General features: G+C 48.1%; 2 protein-coding genes and 1 long non-coding RNA gene across 3 annotated transcripts; all 3 read left to right on the top strand.

The window, feature by feature from the left end:
- Positions 1 to 4932: 4932 nt before the first annotated feature.
- On the top strand, positions 4933 to 6381 carry LOC127307200 (uncharacterized). Its single transcript, XM_051337937.1, has 5 exons — positions 4933 to 5068; positions 5361 to 5428; positions 5495 to 5568; positions 5658 to 5784; positions 5867 to 6381. Exons 2-5 carry the CDS (start codon positions 5426 to 5428, stop codon positions 6116 to 6118), a joined length of 456 nt encoding a protein of 151 aa, XP_051193897.1. The 5' UTR covers positions 4933 to 5068; positions 5361 to 5425; the 3' UTR covers positions 6119 to 6381.
- Positions 6382 to 14948: 8567 nt separating this feature from the next.
- Positions 14949 to 15495, top strand: LOC127299140 (uncharacterized). Its single transcript, XR_007850349.1, has 2 exons — positions 14949 to 15083; positions 15255 to 15495. It is a non-coding gene; the product is annotated as an uncharacterized lncRNA (long non-coding RNA).
- Positions 15496 to 21505: 6010 nt separating this feature from the next.
- LOC127307195 (uncharacterized) lies at positions 21506 to 22644 on the top strand. The gene has a single exon (XM_051337925.1). The coding sequence runs from the start codon at positions 21588 to 21590 to the stop codon at positions 22278 to 22280; it is 693 nt and encodes a 230-aa protein (XP_051193885.1). The 5' UTR covers positions 21506 to 21587; the 3' UTR covers positions 22281 to 22644.
- Positions 22645 to 22919: the final 275 nt, after the last annotated feature.

Here is a 22919-nt window from a genome sequence, read left to right as displayed (position 1 = left end):
TGCTATCAACCCTACTGGTGTGCTCCACACTCTGTAAGATGTTTTGGAAGATATATGTTTTGATTGAGGGGTAGTGTGTAGTTTTAGTGAAACAATATCGGTCATGCATACACGCGGTACATGTAGTTTCAAGGATCAGTTTTAATACTTAGAGCATCTCCACCCGCATCTCCAAAGTGACCTCCAAACAGCGCTAGATCGAACGTTTGAAGGACGCGTTTTCTTTGTGCTGCGTTTGGGAACGTCGCTCCCCACGCCGTGTCCCCCAAACGTGACCCCAAAACTTGTTTTCACATTAAAATACTTTTTTTCATTTTCATTTTAATAAAGAGGAACATTACACAGATTAATACATAATTGGGAACATGTTTTTTCACAAACTAAGACATAGTTTGGAACATGGTTTTCACAAACTCATACATAGTTAAAACATTGCAAAATGAGGAAACCTAACTAGTATTGGCATCACATATTTTCATATATTCGCTGCCAAGAAAGAACACTCTCATGCACTCTTAGTCACCTAAACTAGAAAATTCAGCTGGTAATGTAGCCATGTTGGTCCTTTGCAAAGAGAACATACACAAACCTCCATGACCATTTTCGCTGCGAAGAAAGAATACTCGGCGTGTTCAATCGTCCTCCTCTTCGTCGTCGCCGTGGTAGTGTCGGCGGCAGGACGTGTCATCGAACACCTGCACGCTCATATCCGCCTCACCTAGGTACGAGAATGTGAGCACGCAACCGGCTTGGAGGTCGTGGTAGCGCGTGAACTTCTACCAGCCGGTGTGGAGGTACATCTTGCCGCGCCCGTCGAAGAGCACGTCCACTGGCCACCGGCAGCAGCCGCAGCCAGCCTCCCGCAGATGCATTACGGCCGACTCGTTGCCGGCGACAAACTAGCGAACTTGCCCGGCATCATCTCGATGTCGAGTGGGTCGCCATTGAGGACGACGATGAACTCGAACAACACTTGATGCTCTTACGGCAGATACGACGATGAAGACTACGACGTCACCGGCGACGGCGACCGTCCATCTCTTGGTGCTCCAGCAAAACCGCGACCTCGGCCTCCGCCTCTGCCTCTACCAGCCATGGCCATCGGCTTTTGAGATGGCGGTGGCTTGAGTTGGGGAGAGATGCGCTAGGGTTTATGTGTGACGGACGATGCGAGAGCGCTCCTTTTTATAGGCCGGGGGAGGAGCGGTGGCGCTCATTAACGCCGGCACGGAGAGCTTGGCGCGACGAGACGCATCGTTGCACATCTGCGGATACTGCACCGTCGCTGCGCGCCAATAATTCCGTCGCGAGGTAGGCGACGGTTAGGTTAAACTTGAATGTGCAGCTGACGCATCGGGCCCGCGTCTACTCGCCTCGCTTTTCGTTGTATTCGGCGTGCCCAGAGCGTTCCGTGTGGATCGAGGATGGGCTCAGAGCGCCGAACACCGTATTAGGCCGCGCCGGATGGAAATTGCCTTTGGGGCGTGCGGCTCGGAAGGAAAAATTGTTCGATGCATTTATTAGGCAACAAACAAGCATCTTGCGCATCCTTTGTCCGCTCCAACTATAATGTGATCAAGTAACGGCAGCATGTGCAAGCAAAAGGAAAGTTATGTTAATGAAGTGGAGCTAAAGAGAAGACAGTGTTTCCCACACACAAAAAAAGAGAAAACAGTGAACAAATAAGCATCTTGTTCATTCCCCCTCACGGTCAAACTAAGAATGGGGCAAAAAGGGGAGTAGTGTTTTAGCATCTGGGAGCATATGCTCCCATTTTTAAAACTTTATTTTAAATACACTTTTAAATGTTGAAAAAATCGAATACAAAATTTAGTGGGTACATCTCGAAATTCTACAGGTTCACAAAGTGGTTCCACAGAAAACCAACATTTAGAGTGTCATCCGTAAAAAAGACAAATTTTGCAGTGAAAAAAAGATTGTGTACGAGACGTTTTGTTTGTCTTTTTCACACAAGTCACAAAAAATGTCGATTTTTCACAAAACTTGATGTGCACACGTAAAATGTCGAGACGTAAGCGAGAAATTTTTTGTTTGAATTTTTTAAACATTTAAAAATGTTTCTTCCGGTGGCAGGAGCTTGCTCCCATGTGCCGAATTGAATTTCTCGCAAAAAGGAAAAAAAAACACGTCTTTTGGCCGATGCAGCATCTGGCTCTGAGTTCTTTCTTTCCATGTATTAGGCTGGTGCCAATGCACCACAACACTCTCACCCGCCACGTCAGCTTTTTCCCTCACTCTCACCCCACGGTGCCAATGCACAGGCTATAGTGCCAGCTTTAGTTCTCTCTCCTCCACGTCAGCTTTTCTCTCTCTTCAACATCAGCATTTCTTTTTCACATTACAACAATATAAATAATGCAAGGAAATTATTTTATTGAACTAAAATTGTTACCGATTACATCATAAAAAAAATTACATAAAAATTTGAAAAGATTACATAAAAATTTGAAAAAATTACATAATCTAGGAATGAGCCCACACATGCTCAATCAAATCATGCTGGAGCTGTGTATACATCGGTGACTCCCTCATTTCGGTGTCCATCTGAATCCTGGCTGCTAGGCTTGGTGGTGCATGGTGGTGTATTGCAGGGCCGACATTTGAAGCAACTATCTCATAGATGTTGTCCAAATTTGTACCACGCTCATCGTCGATGATCATGTTGTGCAGAATGACACATGCACGCATGATCAATCCAAGAGTACGCCTCGAGTAGGAGCGTCCCCGGAACTGCTAGAATGTTGAATCTAGCCTTCAACACTCCAAAGGCACACTCGACATCTTTGCGATGCGCTGATTGAGCAGAAGTGAACACTCGATGCTTTTCAATTTGTGGAAGAGTAACACCTTTCATGAACACCGGCCAGGAGGGGTAGATGCCGTCGGCAAGGTAGTAACCATAGTGGTACTCGTGTCCATTCACCGTGAAGTTCACTACGGGTGCTTCTCCCCTAAGCACATCAGTGAACAACGGCGATTGGTTGAGTACATTGATGTCGTTGTTGGACCCGGCCACTCCAAAAAAGGCATGCCAGATCCAACGATCATACGACGCCACGGCTTCTAAGATTATGGTAGGGTGTTTGATGTCTCCCCTTGTGAATTGACCAGCATGAGCCACTGGGCAGTTCCTCCACTGCCAATGCATGCAATCGATGCTCCCTAACATGCCCGGAAAGCCACGCTCCTCGGCTTTCGCTAATGCCCGCCGAGTATCCTCCACGCTTGGGCGACGGCAAAACGTCTCCCCGTAACACTCAATGATGCCTTCACAGAATCTATCTAGACAATCGATGAAGTTTGTCTAGCTAACTTAAGCCACTCATCTATCGTATCCGCGGCTCCATAAGCTAACAGACGCAAAGCCGCAGTACACTTTTGTAGGGGAGAAAAACCAGCACGGTTGAGAGCATCAACTCTTTGGGTGAAATACGGAGAGTATTCACCCAATCTATCCACAATGCTCAGAAAAAGGGAGCGCCTCATCCGATACCTTCGCCGAAAGTAGCTCGGAGGATAGTTGCAGTCGTTGGCGAAGTAGTCCTCGAAGAGCCGATCGTGGGCACCCAGACGATCACGCCTGATGAACTCTCGGCGGCGTCGACGTCTTGGCACCACCTCCTCGTTGAGCATCTCCTCCTCATACTCCTCCTGGAACTGCTCGATCATATCACCCTCCACTCCCTCGCTCGAACTGCTGCTAGACGAAGACATGGCGTTGAGAGGAGTGGAAATGGAGAGTGGAGCTGATGAAGTGAGGTGTGGAATGAGTGAAACCATGGGGGGGGTATTTATAGGGGGTGGGGATGAATTTTTGGGGTTTTTTCGGATTTTTTGAACCAGCAACGGCTACCTCAACGGCTACCCCAACGACCAATCAGAACGCGCCACCTCAGCCCTTCCCTCTCGCCCCGCCTCTCGCCCCCTCGCTAAGGCGCGCCGCCCGCCTCTCGCCCCGCTTCCTCTCCTCGCTTTCGCCCCAACGCGGGCGGTAGGCGGGCGGGAGCGACGATACCGCCAGGCGCCCCCGCCGTCGCCCCTCACTCCCGTCCCGCCCACTCCCGCCCGCCTCCCGCCCGCCGCCGGGCGATACCGCCTCCCCTCCCGCCCCGGTTGGCACCAGCCTTAGATGACTTATCGTGTCATTGGCGCAAAGCCGCAAGTGGCAGAATCAAGATTAAATTTATTTATGATAGCTTAATTTTTAGTAGCCATAGTTGCATCTAGTACTGTTAACTCATGTCTAATAATATCACCTGTTTTTGTGATCAGCCGTTTTTTGTTTAGTTGGCCTGGAATTCACGCGAAATTAGATGAAGGTAGTTCATATATAACCGATTTTTTACATATTTGAAAAAAACATAAAACATAAACATAAGCAGCGGCGGTAGCATCTCTACCATCCGTGGCAGCGGTAGAAAATTGTGTAATCTTCATCGTCGATGCCACCGCCGTTGTTTGGCTGCTACTGGCCGCCGTCGTCCCCGCTGTTGCCCTGACCGTGGTCTTCGCCGCAGTTGCTGCCCTGGCCAGGGTATCCCTGCCTTATGCGCGGCACGTCATCGTTGATGTGGTAGTGGAGCAGTGGCAAGCCAAAGAGTTGGCAACTATCCAAACAAGAACCAATCTTTTGGTGATGACCAAAAATTTGGTAGCGTATGGTTTGGTAGCAATTCAAACACACCCTTAGATGCATAACTGACGCCATAGTTTAAACTTAGTAGATTTTTTTTTCATTTTGATCATATTTTAAACTAAACATTTTAAAATCCGTACATTTTCAAATCTTGAAATTTATTCAAAAATAATACTGTAGAAAAAAAAACTACAGAGAAGCCCTTAACTGGGCCGGCCCAGCAGGGCAACAAGGGACGCACGCGGGCTAGCGAGCGATGTATATGGGGTCCCGATCATTCCCCTTTGCTATACAACTCCGTTCCGTTCTGATAAACTGTTCCGCGCCGCCGCAACCCACCTACGGCCGCCGGCGGATTTTTTCGCCGGAGCAACAGCGATCCGTCCGCGCTCTCACCGCTTCGCCCTCCCGGTAAGCTCTCCTGATTTTGCGGGCCTATTGCATATTTTTCCGTCCCCGGTTCTCGCGCTGTCTCTGCAGATAGATCTGGAACTCACGGGGACGGGCTTTGCGTACGCTCTGATAGTGCTAGTTCGATGTTAGTATTTGCAACCTGCGAATCATCTACGTGATAACGATCTCTGGGTAGGCATATGATGGTTGCGGTGCTCTGTTGTAGAGAATCAGTTTCAAGAGTACATACCGCTGTGGTAAACTGGCCGAATTCGCACATCTGATTGGATGTCCTCTTTGCTCTCTGCAGCAGACGATTCATTTTCTGAAATTGGCGCTGAATTGAGTACACACGGATTTCTTCTTCAAGTGGCAATGGTAAGTTGGTTAGAAAGGAGCGACAGGTGATTCTGCAGCATGGTTTGTAACCAGCTTAGTTTGCAGGATCCGAAGGGTCTTGACAGCGAGAAGTCGGCGAGTAGGCTCTATGTGGGGAATCTGGATTTTAGGATATCAGAGTGAGTTATTATTTGTGTATTTTAGTTGCATTTTCCTTCCAAAGTCAGTCTGGTGTAATGTGTAATCCAACATTAGTGTGATTCTCTAGGTCTGACGTTATCAAGATGTTCTCCCCCTATGGCAAGATTGTAGCCGAGGACTTCCTATTGCACACACGTGGCCCGAAGCGGGGCGAGCCCCGTGGTTATGCCTTTGTTCAGTACACTACCAAAGAGGTACGAGTGATATCCATTACTTGTTGCAAGTATTGATGGGTCCTTGTAATTCTCACCTTTGCAACCTGAAGTGAGCATGCAGGAAGCTCAGTTGGCAAAGGAAAAGATGAATGGCAAGTTAGTCCGTGGACGTCCTGTGGCGGTTCACCTGGCAAGTGATAAGTGCTTCCTAGACTCTGGTAATTCAGAGAGAGCGCTGAAAGACAAAAAATTGGCTGGCGGCTCAGGAAGCAAATCCGCACAAACTGATCGTGCTGCAAAGATATCTGCTATAAAAAACAAGTTGAAGTCTCTAGAGAATGAGGGATCTAGCACAAAAAGACCCAAGACTTAAGCTAGATGACTTGAAAAGTGCGGGGGGACAATCTGATAAAAAACTTTGAAGTGAATTTAGTCAGCGTGTTGTGAACAATACCCTATTATGCTGGTTTCATTGGTGATGGTGCTGCAGCTGTAACACTAATACTTAAGCTTTACTAAGTTAGGCAATCCGTGGTTGTAAAATTACACAGTTCATCAGATTTGTACAACAGTTTGTAGCAATCACCAATGTCCAAGTAACAATTAAATGGTAATGGAGAAACCATTTTCCAATCCTATTCTCTGGTTCATAGTGTGCTGGTCTGTCATATCTTAATTTTTTTTTGTTAAGCTCACTTACCTCCGAAATCATGCCATGTAAAGGATCATTTTATGTTATTACTTTTCGGGAGTGGAATTGAATATGATGCAAGCATTTTGAATATCTTCCATCTGTTTCTTGTCACTAGCCAAACAGAATGTTAATTTTGTTTTGCTTTGTACAAACCAATCTGGAGGTAAGGAAGGAGGTGCTATCACTTCTTTGTAAGATTGGAACCTTTGTAGATAAGGATATTTTCTCTTAGTCAAGTGGACTTGTAGCATAAGTACGTGTAATGCTTAATTTACACACTGCTGCCTGAAAGTAGAACCACATATACTGCAAGGATTGAATATACATTTTGTTTCTGTATATCCTTGTTCATGTAAACTCAGGAAAAGTTTTGATAGTTGTATGTTAAATGTGATTTGTGTCAGTATTGTGAGTATCAGACTTTTACCTCATCTCTGCTATACTTTCGGCCGCATGCTTTTGTATGGAAGAAATAATAGTGAAACTCAACTTGCTCTCGGCAAAGCCGGTGGGGGAGAGACAGGGGGAGCATTGAGAGAACAGTACGGACGAGGCTCTCAAAGGAGGTGCACAGGGCATAAATGTAATTATTGGAGGCCAAAGATGAAATAAGTAAGTTGTACAATATCTAAAGTAGTATTCCTTATGTTCCGAAATAAGTGAGTTTTATCTAGATATGGATATGGATGTATCAACAACTAAAATGTGTCCTTATTTAGGTCAAGTTGCGATACTTTTTTTCGAGGGTACTTTTTTTCGAGGGTACGCCAAAGGTGTACCATATTTTTATAAAAGGTAGATGTTTGTGTACAAGAAAACTGCCACTCGCTGCGAGCAACGAGCGTAGCACCACTCAAACTCCATACCGGCTAGTCTGAAGACAGCCACCACCGACAAGGTAGACTACAGAGCCACGTCTCGACCAACGCTAGACGCCTTCGAAGGACCAATCCTCCAAAGAGGACTCTCCTTGTCGATGCACCATCTAAAGAAGCTTGATGGCGGAATTCGGACAAACCCTAGGAAGCCTGGTCTTGGAATCGCCGGCCATGGCGTTCATAGCGCCCCTAAAGAACAACTTTGGACAGCGATGTGCACCGGAGGAGAACAACCTAAGACCTCCAAACCGTGTCTCCAAACGCGATACTCCCAATAGAGGAACGAGGTCGAGGACGCTGCCATCGCGCCGATCAAACTCTGATTCTAGGCTTTCACCCGGAGACAACACCAACACCAAGAGAGAGCGACAAAGATTTCATCTGTCCACGGTAACGATACCCGCGGGTGCCATTGCCGCTGCCTGACCAAAGCAGGGCGGGACTTTCATCTGTGTCATCACGCATCCTGCACCGTCGTCACTGCAACTTGACCCCTTCATTGTCGCAGATACTTGGCCTCCAGCACACCACACGACCGAGAGCCTGGACATCATCCACCTTCGACTCAGCAAGAAACGACAGCCTCCCTCCTTCACTGGCACGAGGTAGGACAACCCGCCAAGGTTGTCGCCAACTACAGGCAGTCATCCAACAACATCACCAGCTCCACCCTCTGGCCAGATTGGGCCGGCTAGGCCTAGATTGGACCCACACAAGCCCATATCTAGCCCGCACCTTCTCCTCCAGCCCCCACTACAGCCACCACAGGCACCGGGGGGACACCCGTGCGCGCCCGCAACGCCAAGCGGCATGCCGCTGGTCGCCAGGAACTCCTTCCAGGACGAGCCTCCTCGCCGCCGCCTCGGCGACCAAGGCCTCGCACCGCTGCCTCCAAGCCACACCGTCGCTCTGCTGCCTCGTCGTAGTCCGCTGCCGACCTCGCCGAGCTCGTCATCATTGCCACACCCCCCGGTCGTGTGCCAGACACACCACCCCCGCGCCGCCTAGATGACGTCCCGCCTCCGAGAGTAGGGAGCCCATCAAGCCGCGTGGCTCTCACCCACCACCTTCGACGGCCCGGCGCGGCCGCCACCGTTGGCGCCGACGGCAACAACGGATAGGAAGGGAGATCGAGCTTGCTTTTTTCTAAGGTTTGGTCGCCCCCTAGAGCCACCCGCACAGGGCCGGTGACCCAATAGAAAAAAATTGCGCGAGACTTATTTTCAAACGGGGTAATAGGAAGTGTCTGTTAATATATTAATTATGGCCAAGAAATAAGGAAGGTTATGGGTCTTGTTTAGGAGTGTATCTTCTAATTAGTACGTACATCCGTTAATACATTAATTCTGGCCAAGAAATGAGGAAGGTTATGGATCTTATGGTAAACACTAACCATCGGGGTCCGATGGGAAAGAAATTTTCGTTAGCTGCTGAAGCAGAAACGAACGAGGACACGTCTAGCGGGCGGCCGCGTGCTCGTTGGTCCATTTAAGCGGTCAACCCAGAAAGGAAAGATCCCTGTCGAAGCGTTTACCAGTTTAGGAAGTAATTAGTGTTCCAGACAGAAAAGGACGGGATCTTCGTGGACGCGAGCTCGCCAAGATACCTAGCGGCAGGGCGGGATCTCCCTCCGACCATGGCCATGGCAGAGCGCGGGACGCACTCACCGGCCGCTCCTTAGTGACGGCGTCCTCTCGCCCGGCGCGACCCCGACCAGCCCGGTTCGCCGCCTGTTTGCCCCGGTGGCCATCGGCTCTGCTCGCCCTGGGCGCCGGTGCCGCTCCGACTGGCCGTCCTCCGCGAGGGAGTCCCATCAGAGGTGGTCGAATTCGAACCCGCGCTAGACCCCGCCGCCGCCGGCCTGCAAATCCCCGGAACCTCCCTCCCGCGCCACCACCATCTCCTGATCCCATTCGCCGTGGAGCATCCGCGCGCCGCGACAGCCTCCTCGTACGCGACGCCTAGGCCTGGACAACAAGCGGAGCAGGAGCACACGGGGATGAACGGCGTTGATAGGGATCTAGGCGAGAGGTAGTAGGCGGGGCTCCTCCGGTGAACGGAAGTGGCAGAGGAGCCGGTCGGCAACCGGAATCGGCGATGGGGCCGGAGCAGTTTCACAGGACGCTAGAGAGAGAATCGGGAGATGCTGTTGGAGGAAGAAGATAAGCTATAGAGAGGAGAATAGACCAGCAGGTCCCACGTGTAACGAAGTTGGTAATTGCCCAAACGATGCACTTTGTTGCCTAAAATCAGATAATTGTTCCTAAAAATGCTAGTTTGTTGCCTAAAATTACATAGGAGTTAATTTATTGCCTTAAATCACATAATAGTTGCTGCAAAATGCTAGTTCATTGCCTAAATTTGTTCCGTTATTGCAAAGAAGGAAAAAAAAAGGTATGAAAGTTGTGAAGTCGGCATCGAGGACAATCGTTGATTCCGGTAGCGCGGTGTTGCAAAATCACATAATAGCTAAATTTAATTACTGCATTCTAAAGTTCCGTGCGGATGTTGTGAAGTCGGCATCGAGGACAATCGATGATTCACTGCAAGTCTAGATCACTCCTCGGGAAAGTCCGCAGAGGCTCTCGGTAACTCAAGAAAGTCACGGGAAATTGCAGAGCTCATTGGGAGAGTTCCACCGGAAATCCTTTCGACCATGTGATCCTCTGTGGGAGGACCTCTAGTCCGGTGGAGTGGCATAGTGGTAGAGGGTAGGCAACTTCACTAAAGCGGTATGCAGCAGCACGAGACAACTTCCGTATAAATGTAGGAAACTTCACTACAATGGTAAGAAAATTCACAACAATTGTAGGCAAAAAACATAAGCATGAGACTACTTTAGTGTAGCTATAGGCAACTTCACTACAGCGGTAGGCAACTTCACTACAGCGGTAGGCAACTTCACTAAAGCGGAAGAAGGAGAGGGAGAAGAAGGCCACGAGGAATGCAGAGGAGATCGAAGAAATATGATGCCGGCCCGTCGACGATCGCCGTCGACTCCGGTGTCATCGACAACACCGGGCTCCTCCGATTTCGACTGGGATTCCGAGTAGTTTATTAGTCTAGTTTTAAAATAAATTTGGTTGTAGCAAAAGTTGGTTGAACTTTGCAATATATTATATTTCCAGATTATTTTTATATTTAGTTTGATCTATTTACGTATGCAATTGTCTGAAGATGTTGTTTTTGGTGCGGCATTTTAGCGTATCTGCAAATGGACGAATTCGGCGCTAGATTGTGGCACGGCAGTTAAGCGCATCTGCAAAAGCTGGCGCTAGCGCCGCGCGGTGTATCCGCATAGCGTGCACTGTAAACCTAAATATACAACGTCTTATATAGCGTTGCACCATCAAAACCAAAATTGGCCTGCCAACACCAAATTTGCGGTCGTCAGGCAGCGAAGTTACTTCGAGCGGCACCAAAGTTGCTCTATCACGCACTAGAGTTGCTTCGTTATGGTCCGAATTTGTTCTACGGGATACAAAAAATTGTGTCGTAAGGCACCAAAGTTGCTCTAGCATGAGGCATGCAAGGGGCATGCATGGAGGGATTAACCGACTTTGTTCCTCGTTTTTTCTTCCGAGATGGATTGCTGGTTGGGGAGGGGATGGCAGAAAAAACAAGGACATAGGAAAAGAGGAAAAAAATTAAGGCGTGTCCATGATCTACTGGCTACAAATTTTTGCACCAGAATTGCACCGCCATGCATCAGAATTGCTCTATTGGCACCAAAATTGCTTTATCATATACCAGAGTTGCTCCACCGGACATCAAAATCGCATATTTGGTGGGGTAGGCAATTTTGGTGCATGGGTATGTAACTCCAGTTCATCGGTGGGAAATTTAGGTGCAACCATAGGCATCTTCGGTGCATCATTAAGAAAATTTCGAAGCGGCACTAGGGGCGTTAGGCAACATCGGTTCAGCGGTAGGCAACTTCGGTGCACCTATGTGCAACTTTGTTGCCATGGTAGGGAATTTCGTTGTAGGGGTATGCAAATCTAGTTCATTGGTAGGCAACTTCAGTGCAGCAGTAGGCAACTTCAGAGCAACGTTAGGCAACTTTGGTGCATTATTGGGCGAGTTCGATGCACCGGTAGGGATTTTTAATGCTGGGTATGGAACTATGGATCATCGGTAGGCAACTTCGGTGCATCCCTATACAACTTCGATGCAGCTGTAGGTAAATTCCGTTTAGCAGCAGGCAACTGAGGTTCATCGGTATGCAACTTCGAAGCAAAGTTAGGCAACTTTGTAAAAACTCGACAAATTCACTATTGGGGTAATTGGTAGGCAACTTTGCAGTGGCGGTGTGCAACTTTTTCATCGCTGTAGGCAACTTTGCTACAACAGTACACAACAGTGGTACGCAACTTGACAGCAACTAAAACCAACTTAGAAACAAACAATGGTTGGTGATGTATCAGGAATGGCGACACCGGCATCTCTAGGTCATGGAGTACGCCCATTATCCGGTTCAAGTAGGTTTGATGCTGGCCGGCCCGCACTTGTGGCTTTTCCAATCACTCGCCGATGACGAGGCTTACATTCATATTCCTAGGATCAGCACAGCCATCGCCACCATGCCCCCCCCCCCCCTCCCCAATTCGGTGTCGACGTCAGCCTCCACTCCGATCGACTTAAATTAAGAGTAAATTACTGGGAATATTAAGAGTACATACTTCGCAGACATTAAAACACAAAGTAATCAATATGTAGATGTATTGTGCATAGAAGATCCTGCTGGTAGGCAAAACCACATGTTACCCATATTCTTGATGAGAGAGAAGGTAAATAAAAAATAAAAAAGCCTCTATCTCTCTCACACCGAAACTCTCAAAAAATCAATGGAGCAAGGCTATGATTGACACCTGAGTGCGTCGATGCGCTCTTGCTTGATCTCTGGTCGCGACATGTAAAATCGAAGGTGCTCCCTCCATGCTTGCAGGTCTTCTTCTTCCTTTCCCGATTTTCTCTGTCCCGGCCAAGCGCGTGCGGCGAGCTTCTATTCGATCTGCTGCTACCCGTATGCAGGGGTCGGGGGCTGCTCCTGGCGAGCAGCGAGCTGGCTCGACGGGAGACATGTCTTCCGTCTAGGGCCGGCAGGGGACTCGCCGCTAGGAGATTTGGGAAGCTTGGTCATCATGCTCCGCTCCGCGGCCGCCCCTGCGTCGGCGACGAAGAGGTCCTAGGCGGCGGGACGAGCAGCATCTTGGAGGTCTTCTACGACGGGGCGGTGCGGTGCCTGCGGCGGAGAGCTGTAGGCGCGATTTGGGGAGTACAGACAGGTCGGGGCGGGACTGGTGAGGATGAGTGCGTGGGCATCGGTTGTCGCCTAGTGCGTGCGCTCGGGACATCCGTCTGGCACGCACCCGCCCATAAGATTTCAGGAACGAATAATACCCGAAAATATGCTTCCATCGGAAGCAAATCTGCATGCCTGAAATTTGGCAGAATTATTACTTTCCTTCAATATAGGACTAGCACATCCCTGATAGACGACACTCCTGGCTTCTTAGTTTTTTGGCGTAATTCATTTGAACCACCTTGACTGATACTCTCATAATTTGACTTCGTATAATTGATTGACCCATGTTTTCCTCTAGCGTTGGCCTGCCATAGATGTAGTTAAAAAAATAGATTACACGACACAATATGTTATCTTTAAGCTAATGGAAGTTTGCAACAATTTGGAAACATGAATTTCATCAGTCATATTCAAAAGACGGATATATGTTCTAATAACCCAGATAAGAAAATAACACTCATATGTGCAGTATTTACTCATGGATGAAGGGCGAGAGAAAGCCAATAGCTTAACATAAAATCCTCGCATATCTCTATTAAAAATCTGCAGACCATCAGTTTGGTGTGGATGATGACCAGAAGGCTTCATTCATTTATTGAATAAATTTAGAGTTTGATAGCGATTAGGAGTTCCAAATCGCTCCAATCTCCACACAATTGTTGGCCGTTACAAAAGGGAATGGTAGATATATCTGCTGCAACTGCGCCCACGGGGCACTCGGTATTTGTACTGCTCTCCTTCGAGTTGAGTTGAAACGACAAACAATCAGGTTGGAGTACAGCTATATGGTACCGATCCTGAAGTGCAAAGAGCAAAGCAAGACCACATTGCAAGTGCTTCAGCCATTGTAAGGGCATCTCCAGCGGCGCGACGCATTTTAATGTCCACGAGCGTTCGTTTGCGTCGCGCTGCGGATGCAAAAAATGATCGTTTTTGTCCGGGCGTCTGGTTGCGTCTGGGGTCTGCTCCAGCGGGGCGACGCATTTAATTTTTTTTTCCTTTTTTCCCTCTTCTCCATTTAAACATAGTTTCAAATATAACATTTTGAAACATGATTTTACACAAACTAACACGCTCCCCCTTTATATAGGTCGGCGGCATGCGGTGGCCGCGGGACGCGTGGCGTCGCCATTAACCTGGTTGGCGGAGGTGGGCGGCCGCTCGGCAGCCGAGGCATCGTCGCCATTAAAGTGGACGCAGTGTGCCGAAGCGATGCAGCGACACAGCTTTGCAGTCGCTGACGCGTTTGAGAAGACGCATCGACGCATGGTCGCTGCCAGGCGGGCCAGCCGGGACGTCCGCCAGACACGAGCGGACGTTTCCGGACGTCCGCAGAGACGCATCGCTGGCGCATATTTGGGCCAGGTTTGCGTCTCCGCGGACTGCCCGGTCACTTTGCGTCGCCCCGCTGGAACAGGCCCCAGACGCATTTCCGGTCACGGCGGACGAAAACGGTCGCTGAGCGTCCATTTACGTCGCGCCGCTAGAGATGCCCTAACGCGAGGCAGACTGGTAGTGCACGTCGCCGGCTAGGGAATCTGACAGCCTACTCGGTTGGCAAGATTGACTCGTGCGTGATCGCCAGGGGCCGGCGTCAGGCAAAAAAGTAGCAGGGCACCAGCAATTTCGCGAATCCGTCGCTCAGATTTCGGCGTTGCTGCTGTCGTCCAGGATGCCCTTTCTCCGGCCCCCTACCCAGTCGCCACCGCCGCTGGCAGGGCTGCTACTGCGGCCTCCTCCCGCTGCCCCTCCTCTGCATCTGCCCCTCTCATGGCGTCTCATCCGGATCTAACGATGACGTGCTAGGGATCAGCCGTCCGGTGCTCAAAGAGGATTTTTGAACCCTTTTTTAAGTGCTAGAGGGGGTAATATTTAATTTTGTGGGAGGGTAAATTGGTCCAAAAAAATATTGGATCAAGGAAATAATCCTTCCTTTATTATTAGGTATAGATATGGTTTCCGGAAATCCTCGAGAGTTAAATTGGAGTCAATTTAATTGTGTATCCTATTAATTAGCGATTTCTGAGTTTGGTATTGCGGGAGCAATTAGTAGGGAAGCATGCAATCAGGCCCCATATTCACGGAGAGAGTCACGTGGGCCTCGCTAAAAATCTGACGTTCATCGTGCTTCTAATCGCACGGCCAAAGAGTAGTCCGATGGCAAGCCACATATCGGGTTCCGATTTCTAGCGCTGCCCGGATCTTATATTTAGGAGTGTATCTACTAATTAGTACGTACATTAATTTAATGCCATTTATTTGATTTTGCTCCTCTATATAAACAGCCGTAAAGGGCTGATTCCATTGCAACCCTAAACGCAGAACAAAAACACAAACGCAGGTGATCTCCTCATCGTCATGGCGCTCAAGATCAAAGCGACTAGTATGGGCGCTGTTCTCCTGGCTCTTATGGTCATGTCTATCATGATTTCATCACCTTTTGTCTACGCACATACAAGTAATAACACTCGCCATATTGTTCATATCTTCTCAAACTTTGTAATCCTAGCGATCAAGTTATTTCCAACTGCTTTTAATTTTATCGTTGCAAAAAGTAGCACTAATTTTCTGCATACCTTCTTGTATATTATGTGTGCTAGTTAATTGATTGACTCGTTTTGGCTTGTAGATGAATCGCCGGTTAACCCTGTAGTTGATGAAGGATCGAATCCTGCAACATGCTTCCATCTGGAAAGCTGTGAAGCCCGGTGCGGAACCGTATGTAGTGTCAGTGGCAAGCCTTCTGCTAATTCCTACTGCAAGCAAGATCAATGTTGCTGCGCCTAGTTTTATGGTTATATTCTTGTTCGAGCAATAATGTTGTAACCGTTTCTTGCAAACACAATATTAGTTACGAAAAAAATTATCAAGCTGATTATGACTTGTGGTCCATCTTTTTAATTCTCTAGTGAATCTTGGGAATTTTACATATCACCTGAAAGCTAGTGCTGAAGAATGATGCATATCTGCTATTCTCACAAGCTAGATTGGTTACCTTGCAGTGAGAGCCAACAACATTGGGTTAAAGCAATCTTAGTATCTATAATCGTTCATAATTCGTGGCAGCCAGCAGGTGGCTGCCTGTGACATGATGGGACTAAATGAGATTTAGATTTGGTAAAATTTGTGATCACAGGACAAGAAAACTGTTCTTGAATTTACATAGTTTTATTTGTTGACCAGGTGGGTGAAAGGATGGTAATTCATTAATGTGTTTGTTTATTTTTTTTAGCTATACTGTTTTTATTTTAATATGTGCATTACAACTTTATGAGCAATCAACAAGTTCCCAATCAACTCAGGCCACAGGTCTACATTTCTCAGAACAAAATAAAAGGAACAAATGGTTTATTGGTACTTCAAAAGGAGACCTTTCCAATAGCATGCTTTTCGGTCGAAGAAATAATAGGCGCGTGGATCAACTCAGGCTGGTGGATCTTTGGTTTGTAGTAATAAAATCCCGGTGATGGGGGAAGATTTGAAGCTAACTGTGTATCTTAAAACACAGTTATGAATACACAATAGTAGTCATACAAACCTTAGTTCATATATATAGTTCCGTGTAATTTTCTGCTAAAGTATGGAGTAGGGATCTATTTTTTTCTTCTTCTGATGAATACCCAACAGTTCGCTTGGTCGCTGGTCAGGATAGTTCATATATATAGTTCCGTCTAATTTTCTGCCAAAGTTTGGAGTAGGGCCTGCTTGGAGCAGCTTAAACTTCCACACCTTCTAGTCCCTCAGGAATATGCTTGAGCACTCTGCTGATGTGCCATGTGATGTTTGTTTCACAGACTGAACTCACCACATAACAAATGGTAGATCGTACACCAGCAGATATGCTTGCGGAGACCATTGTCCCGCATCTTTTAAATGGTGTTAGAACTTTGTTCTGCTCAAGACCAGGTTCGTGGAACACCATTGAATTTTTTCCTTCAGAATTTGTGCTTGTTTCCCCGGTCAGCTTACACAAGTTGTGCTCCGTGATTTGTATATTGCTTGCCAAGCTCAACTGAGGAGACACAAGGAGGATCCATAGGTGAATTCGCATGTGAAGACCAATGGCTCTTGTCACTTGGTTGGTTGGCTGGTTTGTGTCATGTTTGCTCAGAACCATAGATTATTTCCCCCAAATTGTTAGTAGTAGTAGATAGCACTAAGTGTTTGTATACTATAACATGCTAGATTTATGATCTGAAAACATTGAGCATTGTTCCATCTGGATTCTGGAACTCAGCTCGACTGCATATGTGACATAATGAGATGATGTCTGCGGGAACACTCTTTTGTCCTAATTAACTCACCCACCTAACTAATCCCGTATTATTGATGGTGCATGTATGAGCAAGTGTTTGACAGGTTTGGGACTTTGCTTGCTAGTATAATATTTTGCTAGTATAGTGTGTGCAAGATCAATTTTTACGAGGCGGGAGGCGAACGCTATCTTTGCGTCGCCTCCTCCAGACGACCGAGGGGGCGTAAGTGCCTAACCCTAACTCTCCGCCGCCACCCTCCCCTCTCGCATAGCAAATGATCGCACACGGTTCATCAGTACATACGTAACTTAATGACAAGATCACAAAAAGCATGTAGACATGGGTGGATCAATAACATATGAGCACTGCATAGTTTGCATAGAGAGATAAATAGGTGGATAGATAGGTAAGACAGCACAGCCCTGGTGGACAGAGCAGATCAAGCAGTCTCAACGACCCCTAGGTCCTCAGAATCGAGGAAATCCTCCGGGGTATAATCCTTGAACATATCATCTTTTACGTTAGCAAGGAGCCTCTTTACGAACTTGTTGTAGTCTGCATTGGCCTTAGCCCACACCAGCTCAATGTCAGTTTCACCATCGTAATCTTCCTCTTCCTCATCCTCGGAATAGTAAGGACGCGTGAATTCATCATCCGAATAGTAAGGACACGTGAATCCCACCTCATCCTCATCCTCATCACCTGTGGTCTTGCCAGACTCAACTTCCGCATTAGCAGACTTGCCCACCTCAGAGAAGCATGAGACCTGTGCCCCCTTCCGAGCCGCCGCTGCTACTTTGACGTCACTGATGGCCTGCTCTTCAATCTCATCGGAGAAGACCGCGTCGGAGTCCGGCTCCACAGTACCTTCCTTGACGCCTTCCTTGATATGATGCAGGTGCCCAGCGGTCGGCTCCTTCCTTTTGCAAGGGCAAATCTGCAGCGAACAAACCTCATCACCGGTGACCGCCTCCTGCTTGCCATTGATGCCCTCCATGTTCTTGCCGGTGCACCGCTTCAGCGAAAACTCCATGCCGGTGAAAGCAACCACCGACGCCTTACTTCCGGTGGAGCACGCGACAAGCAATTGGGATGTAGGGTTTGGTGGCTGGGGATTTCTGGATCTCTGGATGGTTGCCGTGAACGCGGATTTGGGTCTCGATGTATATATAAAGCCGGAGCGGAGGCGAGCCCTAGCGTTCGTAGGTCCAAGCACGGAGTCCAGTCCGCCTTCATATCCAGTTGCTTCCCTCCTCCTCCTCCTTGGGCCAATGGGCCTTTTTTTCCTTTCCTTGTATTTGCGAATCATTTTCCTGTTTCTTACATATAAAGCCCGTTCCGTTACGAGTTAATGTGGGAGGCCCGTGATTCGTTTCATCCGTTTACGAAGGAGTAAATTACAAGAAAATAGTAGGATGATTGGGGCAAAGAATACGAGTCTGTGCCATTTCTGATAATATCTTCAGTACCATCTCTGAGACATGGAGAGGCGACGTTTCCATGGACAACGAGATGTTTGTAGTAACTTCGTCAATTTTAAGATCTAAGTCGCCGGCTCAGTCTTCCAAAGATGTTTATAAGGGTAGGATGTGCGTGTGTACGTTCATGGGGTGATGTATGTGTGTGTATGTGAGCGTCTCCATTTGTACTGTGCTTCTAAAAAAAAATAGATAGCACAAATCTCGTGGAGAAATGGCAGTTGCCCGCCGTTTTGGCTTGAGCCAATTAGAGTTGTTCTGGCACAACGATGCACTCCTTCCCGCTCATCTATATTAGTCTTCTCCGCACATAGTAAATTACAATAAACTATCACAATTAAGGCAAAGAATACGAGTCAATACTATTTCTGATAACTTTTTCAGTTCAGTACCATCTATAAGGTAGGAAGCAACAAATAACATAAATCTTATATAAGACAGTGTATTAGCCTCACGGCCCCACTTTCAGGGCTGGCGTGGAGAAACGGCCATTGCCCGTTGTTTAGGCATGAACCAATTAGAGTTGTTGCGTGTTAATGTATGTACTATATTGTAGGGCTTTCTATTTTCGTGCCCCTGGTTAATTAGTTGTACTCAGTTTTCGCTAGCCGCTTAACTTTTCCTCAGTTTTCCCCTCCCTCTAGTTTGAAACCCCTCGCAGACGCTCGGATGGGAGGGTTGCCATCTGGTCAGAGGCATTGCCGTTACCGGTGACGGCTAGGGAGCCGCGGTGGTTGTGAATTGACCGTTGCTTTTGAATGGTGTTGACTGTTGACCCAATGAGACACGTCAAACTGGCGGTCTCTCACTCACCCAAAGCTTTCCCCTCCGCCCGAGACTGGAAGAGCTCACACACAGCCCCTCCGCCGCCACATCGTCCTGCCCTCCTACCTTATGGCGCCGTCCACCCCCAAGCAGGCCCCGGCCCCACCACCAACCCCGGGAGGCGGAGAGGGCTCCGCCTCCACTAGATCTACACCTCTCACGGTAGAGTTTGTACAGTCGTCTGGTGTGCCGATTATGCCCCTCAACGGCGGAGAAGATTGGGAATCGGAGGGATCTAACGCATGGATTCCATCTGGGTAAGCATCGTCTGCCTATGTGAATTAACAGTAGGCAGTTTTTGAGCGCTAATCATTGTTGCTCAATTAACTGCGTTGCTTTTCGAATAGGATTGATCCAGCGCTGACTTTTCGGCTGGTGGTTAGGCTGAATACTAGCTTTTTGCGTGGTTCTGAACGCAATACGAGCGGATTTAACATCCCAGCGGTGGTTGCAACCACCATCTCGTTGAGGAATTTGAAAGATAACATCTGCGCTATGTACCCCTAGGGCCCTCGCGATTTAGTTGATTTCCAATATTTCAACAGCACGGAGGAAAGATTTATTTCGCTAATTTCCGACGAGGATCTGGGAATTCTTTTTTGCTTTGAATGATTTTTACCGTGTCGGTAAAATTCGTATCCATGTGGACTACGAACCCTAATCCCGGTGATGGGAAAGATTTGAAGCTACCTGTATCTTAAAACACAGTTATGAATACACAATAGTAGTCATACAAACCATAGTTCATATATATAGTTCCGTGTAATTTTCTGCTAAAGTTTGGAGTAGGGATCTATTTTTTTTCTTTTCTGATGAATACCCAACAGTTCCCTTGGTCGCTGGTCAGGATAGTTCATATATATAGTTCCGTCTAATTTTCTGCCAACCTTCCACACCTTCTAGTCCCTCACGAATAAGCTTGAGCACTCTGCTGATGTGCCATGTGATGTTTGTTTCACCGACTGAACTCACCACTTATAAACAAATGGTAGACCGTACACCAGCAGAGATGCTTGCGGAGACCATTGTCCCGCATCTTTTAAAGGGTGTTGAACTTTGCTCTGGTCAAGACCAGGTTCGTGGAACACCATTGAATTTTTTTCCTTCAGAATTTGTGCTTGTTTCCCCGGTCAGCTTACACAAGTCGTGCTCCGTGATTTGAATATTGCTTGCCAAGCTCAACTGAGGAGACACAAGGAGGATCCATAGGTGAATTCGCATGTGAAGAGCACACTTGTCACTTGGTTGGTTGGCTGGTTTGTGTCATGTTTGCTCAGAACCATAGATTATTTCCCCCAAATTGTTAGTAGTAGTAGTAGATAGCACTAAGTGTTTGTATACTATAACATGCTAGATTTATGATATGAAAACATTGAGCATTGTTCCATTTGGATTCTGGAACTAAGCTCGATTGCATATGGGACATCATGAGGAGATGCTGTCTGCGGGAACACTCTTTTGTCCTGATTACCTCACCCACCGAACTAATCCCGTATTATTGCTGGTGCATGGATGAGCAAGTGTTTGACAGGTTTGGGACTTTGCTTGCTAGTATAATATTATGCCATTTGCTAAAAGAGGAGATGGTCGATGTTTTATGTTCTGTTTTTTCTTTTCACTGCAAGGTGCAATATGACTAATGTCAGGGTTTTCTTTTGTTTTGCTCGTATGGATCGCTGTTCCGTTATTTTTTGGAATAGCGGCTATAGGAATGTTGCATGGAAAAAATATATCGCTACTGCTTTCATTGGTGGTTGCAGGTATCAGCATAGAATAGTACTACGTACATAACATCCACATCTAGTAACATTTAGGATAAAGTGGTCTGTGAATCTGATTATGTTTGGCCATGTATATATAGAACATCTTGTATATGACACACTTCACAGTTGGGTATGTATTTTTTGGACAATTCAATGGCCTTCCTTTTGGACTATGCATCATAGTTTGGTGCATAATTTTCGACCATATTTCACATGAAAAATTGCAACGACAAATAGAGGAGAATCGGTTACCTGGGATAGTGGAAAAAGAAGTACTCCTTCATAGATTCGGATGTAAGTATACACAAAATATATCTAGATCATCAAAAGTAGCGACAAAATGGAGGGAATACATGATTTAGAATTGGGAGGCCTTTTATGTCTTGGCTATGGAGCAAAAGAGGAAGGAGACATGGCACCAGACGCCTTCAGAGACGTCAACTCGTTTGTTCTGTTCTCACTAGCTCGCACCCCACACTGACGCGCGCGGACACACATACTCCTGCACACCCGCCTCGCCCACCTCTATATTATCTTCCTCTTCGCGCCACTCACTTCCCGCGCTCTCCTCTTCTGTTCACACGCACACTGATCAAAGTTCAAAGCCTATCTCCCAACCCCGGACAAAGTTTACTGCATCATGGAGGCCTCGCCGTCTCGCAGCGACAGCTTCTCCCGCTCCTGGCTCGCCTGCAAGCCGCCGCCGCCGTCGTCCTTCGAGCGGCTCGACGCCGACGCCGGCCTCGGGTGTTCGTTCAACAGCTCCACGTCCTTCATCGACATGGACCCGGAGGACCTCTTCTCGATGCGGTGGACGTCCGCCCCCATGCCGGCGGCAGAGCAGGAGGAGGAGGCGGCAGAGTTCGACTTTGGCCAGCTGGCATGCGCCGGCGCAGCGCAGTGCTCCTCCCAGCTGCTTGTCGGCGCCGGACTACCCCTCACCTCGTTCGAGCCGAGAAATAGCATCGCGTCGTACGCCGACGCCGCGTTCTACTCCGCGCAGAGCACGCCGGCCTCCGCGGTCAGCAGCTCGCGGCGCGCGGGAGGCGCCAAGGCGCCGCTGCTGGCGACGCGGAGGATTCTGGTTCGGTACATGCGGCTCCTCGCGCCGCTGTGCCGGAAGGTGAGGGCGCTGCCGGCTCGGGCGCTCGCGCCGCGGTCGTCGACGCCCAGGGCTGCCGCCTTCGCCGGGCCGACGACGGCGTCCCCGGCGCGGCAGTCCACGTCCAGCTACGCGAGCGCCGCCGAGTACTGGTGCCAGGGCCACGCCGAAACCGCCGTGCGGGACGCCATCCTCTATTGCAAGAAATCGGTCCAAGGACAGGACGCGTGAGCGCGCGAGTACCGGAGAGCAAGAACGATACAGTGCCCGTCGCTCCCCTCTCGATCGATCGGTTGCTGCTCCTTCTGAATTTTGATTTCTCGCGTGTAGATTCTTTACGCATACGGTACCACCAGAGTGTCTATAAGCTGTGCTCCAAGGTGCTTTGACCTTGTGAAGCATTAACCCGAACAAGTTAACCTTGTGATCGAAGCTATATTGTCACTGTCCTTAGGTGTGCTATACACCTCATTCAGGCCGTGGCAAAGATGATCACTGTCCTTCATGAACTCGCTTGTCTCCCATGCCCAAATTGTCTTCATCAAATTAAGAAGCATACATGACAACTATATGTATGTGAGAGATTATGGGAGAAGGCTACACAAATCCAAAACTCCGGCACTTCTCCTCAAGCTTGACATCAAACAAGCCTTTGAGTTTTTTCTTTTTCTTTGAGGGAAACAAGCCTTTGAGTTCGTGCCATGGGACTATCTCCTAGCTGTGCTTCAAAGATTGGGTTTCCCTCCAAGATTTAGATATTGTCATATCCCTTCTATGCTCCGCATCATCAAGAGTGCTTCTAAATTGAGTTCCCGGGGCACCAATCAAGCATGTCCATGGATTGCGATAAGGGGACCCGTTCTTCCCTCT

Source organism: Lolium perenne, chromosome 1 (genome assembly GCF_019359855.2).
Source record: "Lolium perenne isolate Kyuss_39 chromosome 1, Kyuss_2.0, whole genome shotgun sequence".
Classification (NCBI taxonomy): Eukaryota; Viridiplantae; Streptophyta; class Magnoliopsida; order Poales; family Poaceae; genus Lolium; species Lolium perenne.
This window is presented reverse-complemented; position numbering and strand designations above follow the sequence as displayed.